At 29.6% G+C, this 11544-nt stretch overlaps 1 protein-coding gene across 1 annotated transcript; it reads left to right on the top strand.

Annotated features, from left to right (window-relative positions):
* Positions 1-7959: 7959 nt before the first annotated feature.
* LOC111038421 (52 kDa repressor of the inhibitor of the protein kinase-like) lies at positions 7960-10368 on the top strand. The gene has a single exon (XM_022321509.1). The coding sequence runs from the start codon at positions 7960-7962 to the stop codon at positions 10366-10368; it is 2409 nt and encodes an 802-aa protein (XP_022177201.1).
* The last annotated feature ends 1176 nt before the right edge of the window (positions 10369-11544 follow it).

Raw genomic sequence — 11544 nt, 5'->3', positions numbered from 1 at the left:
CTCAAATGTGTTAAAATTACAACATAAAGAAGATAATAGTATAAACAATTGTTGAAATTGTCAAGTATCTGTGGTTATACTTGTTTGAATCATACCGAAAAACAAAATTGATTTTGATTAAAACTTGTCAATGCAGGTTAAAGATCAAAGTATTTGTCTACTATACCTATATCGTGTATAAAATCGTGTTCTACGAAAGAATAAAACACTTAAACGCTATTCGTCGTAAAATTAATACATTTATCACTTCTCTTGAAATCTAAAATATATTAATAATGATTTTTCCTAGTAGTTCAGGGTAAATTCAATTATTATAATACAAAATATTTAATTTGTATAACATAAAAATGTGTTACATTATCTGATTGGTATTCTACCATTTAAACTTGAACATATTATTTTAAATATAAATAAAGATATGAATTATATAAATCACTAGGTAGTAGAACCCAGAAATTTATACAACTCAACTTGAAACAAATATTTAGAATTTAGAGTGTAAAAACTTTTACAGCTGAACTTTCACAGCAAGCAAAAGAGGCATAAAAAATATTAACAATAAGTATTGAAACTCCTAACAATGAACCAAACAAAAACAATTAAAAATAGATTAAGTTAATTATTATTGCTGTGCGAATGACAGAAAGAACTAAGTTAATGAAATAGGAATCAATTGTTCATTATATGGGCAAACACAGCTTTTGAATAATTGTTAAAGACCTACTGTCATATTATATACTACTACCTGTTGAATAATCTCTGACAAATTCATTTGATTTCAGTTTATTTTTATTTGTTTTATATTTTAAAGGAAAATATATATATCTTTATTTTTAATTAAGTATTTATTTTTTATTTTTCATGGATTACCTCTCAATGTTTTTGTATACAATTGGTTCTTCGAAGTCGTCAAATTGTTAAAAATATTCATATATATATTTTACCTTCTAAGCTGAGTAATGATTTTTTTTGGTTTTTTAATGGAATGTAATTTTTGTTCTTTTTAACTACCTACACCTATTTAATTTTGTGCCTGTCATACCCTTTTGCCTGTTGGAACAGTAAAAGTGCATCAATCTTAAACTTTGAGGATGGCCTATGGTATTATAATATTGAATCTAGTTGGTACTTTTGGGGGTTAAAAGTAAAAATTAAAAGTAGTTTTCAAAATAATTGAGAAAAACTTAAATTATATTATGCGTACTAGTATAAAAACGGGGAATATAATATAATTTCACCAATTTTTGACAAAATCAATTTTGTTTATTTATTGTAATTCATAAATAAAATACCGTAAATACTTGAAGTTGTCACCAAATATTTATTTACGTATTACTGATTAACTAAACGCTGTATCATTTTAAATATCAGTTCCTCTTTTTGAGCTATTTATTGATATTTACCAGATTAAGGTATTTATCATTTGACTCAAATGTACTACATTTAATACAATGACATTCAATGAAGCGTACACTTGAAACATAATATACATCAGACTGATTTTTTTTCTGTTTTGTTATAGAAAGGTTTTGATTTTCCCTTTTGTTTTCAAAAATACCTTTGTATTATTATATCAAGCATCGAGTTTGTTTATTATTTTACAGATTAATAATCCTAAAGCCTTAACTTGTTAAGGATAACCTTATTAATTTCTGAATCATATTATTATAACTTGTATAAAAGTGAAATATGTTTGATACCAATTCACGAAAGTTGAATACGTCCTTATTCATATTATATTCAATATTGTAATAACTGTAAGGTAGAATGATTATAATCTCAAAGAATATTATTCTTAACTATTATTTTACTAGGCTAGTTTGTCAATAAATGAGATGCAGTTAAATGTTACTCGACGTTTTTAGATGATTATACTTTTTATACATTTAATGAAATAATACATTATGTGTTGGGTTTTTTTATTTATTTAAATTCAAGTCAGAAAATCTGTAATGAATCATTTAAATATTTTAAATATTTACATTTTACACATTATCAAAAGGTTCTACTACTGCGACTATATTATATAATACATTATTATTATTTTCACATCGTTTAAATAGTTTCACATTCTCACCCGGACAGCGCAAAGGCTCGTAAGAGATGTGTTGTTTTATAGATTTTGGCATCCGTTATAAATGAAGCTTTATTATACTGTTTACAGCTGCAGTCTAAAGCGTACAGCTGGGTTGGTTCTCAGGTAATTACTATGTACCTAGGGTTAGGTAAATCAAAATTAGTTTTGAAATGAAGTTATTATTTAATTTTTTTTTAAATTAAAAATAATATCTTATGCATAATTTATTATAATATTATACTAAAGGTTTTTGTCAAATTTTCACTTGCGATTAATATGCTCTTATTGTATTGTGAGTTTACTTAAAGTTAATATTGATGTCGTTAATGATTTTTATTCTCACATTGTATGTTGGTCTTACGTGAATAATATAATATTATGTATCCAAATAAAATAACCTATTAAAATTGTATCGAATTGCATTACCATTATATCTGTAGTCTACTGAAAAATTTGCCCCACAGCCGATTGTTTATAATCTCCTCCTCAATCGAATTATCTGTAGTTGCAGTAAAATCCCAGTGGGAACCGATTCGGCTGGTCGACGAAAGTCTCACTTCCGCATGAACAGCGTAATGTGTTTCGCATAAATAGATACCATGGTCTAACCAGTAACCTCGTATTATATAGCTACCGGATACACCACACATGCCGGTTGTTCGTTTTATGCAGGGTACCTAGCTGGTATTTCAACAGCTAACCAGGTATCTTGGCGGTGGTAAAGCGTGGTGGTATAGGTACCGGTTACTACGTACGACGTGTAAAGCGATCATGTTAAATTCTCGAACGTCCGACGACATTATAATATTGTGTTCGACATTCGGCTTTTAACGGCGTAAACCCACACTCAGGACAGTGCTGCAGTTCTGCGGGCCGATGACGGGCGGGGAGAGAAAGTTTTGTTCGGTGGCGTTGGAAATACTAATAATAATCGTAATGGTTGTAATCGTAACTGTAGTAATAATAATAATGGTAATAATAATATGTTGGCGAACCGAGTGTTAACACTGGCCTGCGTTTATACGTGCGTGCGTACGTGATTCGTGTGTGTGCCACCGTCGATCCGATATAATATTATATAATTACAAACCGTCCACCGGTCACGTCTCGCGATGAGCTTTGACGATATTGTAATACCTTTCGTTGACGCCAACGCTCGATGATATTCCGGGTCACTGCAAACGTTCAGTGGTCGCCAATGCGGACAACACAGTAATTTCAGATATTAAAACGTTTTTGCAACAGGAAAAGCGATCGTCAGTTAGGTTTATACCATCGAGCAATAATAATCGTGAGTTGGTTATATTTTATTGTTATCACTGCCTACCCAATAATATTGATCATGTGCAATATATATTGTATTCATTACAGTAGAAACGCTGTCTTAGTAGATACCTACACCCACAATATGGTAATAATTTTATTTCATTTTTAAAGATTTTTTACTCCATTTGTACATCTCGTCGTCTGGTGGTCGTGTTCGTATAATAATAATAATAATAATGAATAAATATCGTCATCATCACATCTTACATACTTACGTTTGCAAAGTGCGTTATGATAATTTAGTACAAATATTAATTAGTATAACATCGTGTTGTTTAGAGCTTCACTAGTATAATATAGTGTATACGAAATTAGTATAATACTGTGTTTACGACCGTGTATTATAATGGTTCAGTGAATAGTGTGAAGAGTGACCTTGTCCTACACAGACGTGTTCACATACACCACTTCAAGCTGTAGAGTTCACAAGTTCTAATAGTGTTTAAGAAATCTACTCAATCGGAGTTGACGGGTGTACATTTCTTAAGATGACACGACACGCTCGCGTGTCTTAGGGCAAATTAGTATACGTATGAACTTTGTTCTCACTCTTGAGTTCAAAAAAAAATAAGTTGATGCATACCTACCCGTACCTAATTGAACTATAATAATATTATACATATGATGTTCTAAATAATTACCATCTCGAACAGCTAAGTAATTGATTGGGTGTTGCTTTTAAATGGTAAATGTACAAAGGCTGAATGGTGAATTTATAATGCTTCGTTAGAAGTACAGATAAATCGGTGCCATTACTATGATACAGCGTGTTTGATGTACAATGAAGTAACGTTTTATTAATTGCATATATTTATTCATAAGTAGATTTTATGTTTGGGATAGCTTCCAATAAAATGAAGAATATAATTTCAATACCTCAAAAGCCAAAAACGATGTACCGACCATTAAATGCATAGTTACTATAATTATTTTGTTAAGCTGATAGGCCATATAAATTTTGTATAGGAAAACATATAATCTTGACAGGGTGATAATTGAAGAGATAATGCCGAGAGTTTGATATAGGTACGTACGTGTATTTGAAATACAAAAAGAAACATTGAACAATAGTTTCATATTAGTTATTATAGTTTTGCACAATAGGTATATCTATATTACTGTATAAAAACAAGTAAGCAACGCCAGTCAATATAATACAGTTTACTTCAGGCAATGTATATAGTTTGACCGGAAAATGTATTGATGCATCTCGTCCCCGGCAAAATAGTATTTTAATAGGTCACCCAAAAACCCTGAGCTAAGTACACACACGAGTAGACCGGACAATTCTTATTCAATGACCAATAGTCTACATTGTATACAAGATACAACAGTAATAAGTTAATAAGTTTGTATTGATTGTTGAGCTATTATAGTTTATAAATTATAACTAAAAGCTAATAAAAAAAAAAAAGTTAATAAGTTTACACATCCAAAAATCTTAATCCCATTCGTAAAAAAAAAATTTAATGACTTATTTATTAGTTGTTATATTCACGGGAAAATGTCATTTATACAAGATTATTATGACTATTACAACATTTCTGATAGAAATTCAAGCATATAATATTATTTTATCACAATTAATATTAATAATATAATAATTTCATTAATTCTAAAGCCTTAAATCCAAACATATTGTATGGAAGTACAAAAAAATAGAATTGGGAGGAAATCGTATTGGCCAAAACGAAAGCTCTTAAAAAAAAAATATTATTTCCGCTGTTGATATTATAACTAGGAATTACGAACAGATCTAAATTCCTTGTGTTTCTGCGTTTTATACAGCAGAGGCCAATATCAGATAATAAGTAATAATATTCATAAAAGACAATTAGGTTGTTTAAAATATCGTAACCCTAACACAATATCCTCTTTACGTCATGTACTTAATGAGTCTAGGCGGATCAAGAAGTTTTCTAATATAATGTATATTAAAGACATAATGAATTATTTCAAGAAAACTTACACTGGACATTATTAAGAACATTTAAAATCATAAATTATAGCATAGGTATAGATCATTATCTATATTTATGTTTAAATTAGGCAAATTTTAATGTTGACAAACGAATTAAGTATATTATATGCATAAAAAATTTACATAGTTTTAACTGTTATTACATTAAACGCATATTTTTATATAGATATATGTCCACTTTAACTGGTTAAGTAAATTAAACTTCATTATATTCTTGGTTTTAAATTATTTAAATTGATTTCGAAGTAATACAATATAAACTTAATAAATTGCATTATAAGTATTATATTTCGACGTACCTACTGGTATGTTTGATCACTGTCTATATTAATTCTATGAAACAACTTTATTTATTTTATTTATTTATTTCAATCATTAATAGACTTTTTTATCTAATATTTCAACCTACCCAATTTTGTACGTATTAATAATAGAGATAATATTGTGATATCAACGCAATTTTTTTTTTTTAAGAGGAGAATAATAATAAATCCTAAAGTAGTGGTATATACTATTTTACAGAGCTTTTATCGTGGTAGCTGATGGGCCAAAATATGATCGAAATATTTAAGGAGTCCACTGAAGAAAAATAGTATTTTTCTATTTACCTACTTAAAATAATGAGCCACCTTTTATCTATTTTCATTTTCTTATGATGAACTTTAAAAAGGTTATAACTTACAAGAGTAACATAAAAAATTATACACACCTATAATATAATAAAATACATATTCCGTATCTCGATCAATTTGTACGTTTTTGTTTATTCATATAGGTAGATGTTTATAGCAGTGGCGGCTCGCAAGTAAATTCATCGGGGAGACTGAAAATTTAATAAAAAAAAAAAAAATGAATACAAATAATATAAAAAAAACTTAATTTAATTACTACACGCTGCTATACAATGTCAAATAGCTAAATTTAATAGTCTAATACGGACGCACGACACGCTGCAGTTTTCGTGTTTACAGAAAAATATACGTGACGACCGCAATGCGAACGGCAAAAACTCTGAATGAGTCTAGTCTCAGTGTACTGAATAACATCTATACAATCTATCCCCGTCCTCCGCCTAGTCATGCATATGAAATTTGTATACATAATTGAGTCTTTCGGACGGCAGACTCTGGAACTATAGCGACCGTCGTCGTTATCGATATATTTAGCCCGCATTGTTATCGTCGTTATCGATATATTTTATGTATTGCATTGTTATTGAATGACACTCATTATTAATGTAAAAATAGAATACAAAATATTATCAATATTAATATCGAAAATCATAATAATTATTTTCAGAATGGATATAACACAAAAATATTAAATTATAATACAATGTTTTTCAAACTTTTATATAGCGTTCCTACTTTTTATTTTTGCGGGGAGTCGCCGTCTCAAAGACTCCCCTAACGAGCCGCCACTGGTTTATAGTCAGTTTTTTTCAGTAAGTAAAAGTAGTAAACATTCACATAATCTACTTTAAAACATCTTTAACATACATTTATTATACGCTGAAGGGTCAAACAAATTTTTATACATAAGATTATAATTCTTTAAGACATAAGTAAGATTTGTATTATGGGTTTGTTTATTTTTTTTGTAGAATTTTTAAACTGAAAGTCATGAATAATGTATTTTATATTCTGAGCGGATCAACGAATGTATTGGTTTTAAAATTATGTGCGGTTTCACATAGGTAAGTTCTTCATACAGCAGTACCTACGGTGGTGTAATAAATTATAATAATATATAATATTACAAGCATGGCCGTATTCAGGGGGGGGGGGGTTCAGGGTTCAAACCCTCCCCGAAATGTCATCAGTCATCAAAAATATTTTTATTGAATTTCCGCGATAATTCTAAAGGCCCAGGCATATAGAACGCGGTCTTGTCGCGACGGTCTGCGATACAATTGTAATTAAATACAATATACGATATAACAGCCCGTCGCGACAAACCACGTCCTGTGTTAAACATCGCGTAAATTAAAAATAGAATACAATCATAATAAATATGTGACGTTATCGTATCGCCAACTGAGGGTTTTAGACAGTAGACACAATTAATGAATGTTTCGTTTTCGTGTCAAGAGTAATTTCGTTATCTTTAGTATTCTTTTATTTCGTTTGTGTAACTTATCAGAAGACGTTATTCGTTGATAATTTTTAATTTTAACTTGTAGACGGACATATTATTTCTTCATTTGGATTCCTGGCGGCTGACATCACTGTACAAGGCGAAAATCAGTAAGTGTTTCTACTACTATTATAGTATTATACTATTTTCTATTATCGGAGACCGACTATTTTTATTTTGTTTTTGCATTCGAGACAAGCACCGTGTTTAATGCGGTTATTATAATATTAATATCATAAGAAATTATATAAATTATCCCCCCTCTTCGGGGCGTAAGATCAATAAGATTATTATTATTATTTGTTTTTATTATTATTACGTTGAGGACAAGCATCGTATTTAGAACGATATTTACAAAAAATTGCTTTAAAACATCGATATGTTTATTTAAAATATTTTTTTTTTTTTTAGTATTCATTCTGAGAATTTATGTATGAAAATGAAACGAGTTCAAAAACAATTGAGTATTTCAGCATTTACCCAAATAAAAAGAAATAAAATAGACAACCCTACTTCTGAAAATGTATCAATTGACCAAGCTAACTTATCAGAACAACCTTCAATTAGTAAAAATGATACTGATAATCACAACATTGTTTTGACTCCTGATTCTAATAATAGTATGACTAATAATTCTAATAAGACTCTCACAGCTGGGGAAAATGATATTGGTAATTATGTGCATAATTTAGAAATTAATGATTTAAAAAAAGAAGAACTTTTAAAAACTCCATGGGTACCACATTCGACGTATATTTTCCCTGTTAAAACCAAAAGAAATTTACGATTTCAATTATCTTGGATAAAACGATTTTCATGGCTAAGTTATTCACAAATTTTCGAAGGAGCATTTTGTAGACCATGCGTTTTGTTTGTTCGAGAAAAAGGAGGTAAAGGTGGCCATCAACAATTAGGTGCACTTGTTTCTAAAGAGTATACTAATTGGAAAAATGCTTTGCAAGATTTTCAACTACATGCTAGTACGTCATATCACAAATTGTGTGTTGAAAAATCTGATAGTTTTTTAAAAGTGAATGAAGGAAGATCTAAAAACATTACTGAACAACTCAGTATTGAACGTTCTAGACAAATAGAACAAAATAGAAACATTTTACTTTCTGTTATAAAAACAATTATTCTTTGTAGTAAGCAAGAAATTGATCTCCGAGGTTCAAACGATTTTGGAAATGTAATGAACATAAATACTTTTAATGACGGAAATTTCCGAGCACTTTTACGCTTTCGTGTAGATTCTGGTGACACTATTCTAGAAGAACATTTGAAAAATGGTCCAAAAAATTCGTTGTATACTAGTCCTGGAATTCAAAATGAGATTATTTCGATTTGTGGTGATATCGTTAAGTCAAAAATAATCCAAAGAGTTAATGCTGCCGAGTGCTTTTCTGTGTTAGCAGACGAAACTACAGACATTGGAAGAATTGAGCAAATGTCGGTATGCTTGCGTTATTTTGATCAAGGCGAAAAAAAAATTCGTGAAGACTTTTTAGAATTTACACCTGCTGTTGATCTTACTGGAAAAGGACTTGCAACTTTAATAATGAGTAGTTTGCAAAATAACGGCATTAACTGCCAGTTTCTAGTTGGTCAAGGCTACGACGGTGCCTCGGCAATGAGTGGTTATTTACATGGTGCTCAAGAATACATAAAAAAAGACTTCCCCATGGCTCTTTATGTACACTGCAGTGCTCATTCACTCAATCTTGCGTTGGCAAACGCCAGCTCATTGCCCACAATAAGGAACTGTATTAGCACCATTCAAACTGTCGGAACATTTTTTCGCTCTTCTGCTCAACGTAGTGAAGTATTGAGAATATCTATCATCGAAACTCTTCCACAGGCAAGACATAGCACGTTAGTGGCATTATGTGAAACACGCTGGGTTTACAAGCATGAAAGTGTCTTGCGGTTCAAAGAATTATATCCAGCCATTATTGTTGCATTAGAAAAATTAGAATCTTTAATAAATAAAGAAACAGCTCAAAAGTCTTGTCAGTTATTAAGTTCAATTAAAGACGCTAAATTTGTTATACCTCTCATAATAATTGAAAATATTTTTTCCTATACGTTAACATTGTGTAAACAGTTACAGACAATAAATGCTGATTTGGTCGAAGCATGTAATCATGTAGATGACGTGTTGGCAATTTTGGACGAAATGAGAGAAAATAACAATAAACATTTTTCAGACATGTTTTCCGTTGCTGCAATAATGATGAATAAAAATAAAGAAGAAATAGATTTTCCTCGTTTTGCTAATAGACAAACACAGCGTAATAATGTGCCCGCTAATAACTCTGAAGAGTATTACAAACTTAACATTTTTTTGCCATTTCTTGACCATATAAGAATACAGCTTTCTGATAGATTTCAAAAACACAAATTTTTAATAAAATCATTACAACAAATTATTCCAAGTAAATGTATACATTCCACTAGTGAAGAAATGAATGACTGTGTACAGTTTTATTCCCGGATATTGACAGAACCTACTGTTTTCAAAGCTGAATTTTCAATATGGAAATCAAAGTGGCTTAAAGAAGAGTCACGCCCTAATACAGCGATTGAAGGGCTTGACAATTGTAACATACTTTTGTTTCCAAACATATGGAAACTATTACAAGTCTTAGCCACTATACCTATGTCAACAGCGACACCAGAAAGAACATTTTCTTCTTTAAAAAGATTGAAAACGTATCTTAGGAACTCGACTGGTGAAACTCGTCTCAACGGATTAGCGTTAATGTCAATACACAGGGAAATAAATGTTGATCCAGAAGAGGTGCTAAATCGGTTTGCAAAACAGTCGAGGAGAATGATGATACTTTGAAAAATTCTGGTTTGTACTTTGTTGTAAATTTAATAAAAAAAATGTTGTTAAATACAGTATAAATAAAAATAAAAACTTATGTATTTACTATTTAGAATAATGAGGTTTATTTATTCTTGTATTATTGGTACCTTAAGCAATGACATGGTTATATTAAATTAAAATTCATAAAAATGATGGTGTAGTTTTATATTATAATGAAACCCCCCCCCAAAAATGAATCTTGTATACGGCCATGATTACAAGCACTGATTGTTATTATGACAACACACTTGTAGGATAAATATAAACAAAACATTGTATTTTATGTATAGAATTTGATCACTTACCAGTGTATAATAGCGGTGTTTCATAAATTATACGAAAATTATTGAATGTTAACAAAATATTACTAATAATCACATTATTATTATTGTGAATAGCACAAGTACGAAATACGTCGCTTGGTATGTTATTATGTAGTTCAGTAGTTATTACTCGTTCGTTTATATTTTTGTACTTACAATTGGGTCAAAAGGGTTACAGTATTAAAATGTCACAACACTAAAATATATACGTTTTTATTCAATAATTGAATAATTAGAATATGTTTGTAGATAGATACCATACTACGATAACACTATGCACAGAGTAATAATTAATTTAAAACACAGCATTAGCTCTAAAGTATAAGTTTTTACCTATCCAACTATATAATAAGTAAGAATGAAAACCATTTATTATACTCTAAAATATCGATAAATTTGGTTCATACATAAATCCTGTAAAACTTTTAATTTATTTATAAGTAGCACACCTTTAATCATTTCCCTCAACTTGGTGTTTGTTATTAATTGTTTTTATTGCTACTACAATCAAACAAAGTAAAATAATATTTTGTATGATTTCACTGAGGGTATATTTTATCTTTTTTGATATTTTTTTCGGGACAAATAAATATTGTTAATTTTAGATAATGGCATCTAATCATAACGTTGTTTTAATATTATAAACTCAAAATAAATTATTCATTACCTAATTCAAAGTTATGCACACATATCTTATTATTATTACCATAAGGTAATAATATGATTTATGTTTGTATGTTTTGTTATCATAATATAATATATACAACACGAAGTTACTGTCTCATACCTCTTGGGGAGCTAACGCATCATCCTTTAAACAGATTTACAA

Source organism: Myzus persicae, unplaced genomic scaffold (assembly GCF_001856785.1).
Source record: "Myzus persicae strain clone G006 unplaced genomic scaffold, MPER_G0061.0, whole genome shotgun sequence".
Taxonomy (NCBI): Eukaryota; Metazoa; Arthropoda; class Insecta; order Hemiptera; family Aphididae; genus Myzus; species Myzus persicae.
Note: the sequence above shows the minus strand (reverse complement) of the source record. Positions and strands in the feature narration are given on the sequence as shown.

What these genes read in the sequence shown, in the direction of transcription:
- LOC111038421 (XM_022321509.1), top strand. Translation starts at nt 7,960, where the DNA reads ATGAAACGAGTTCAAAAACAATTGAGTATTTCAGCATTTACCCAAATA.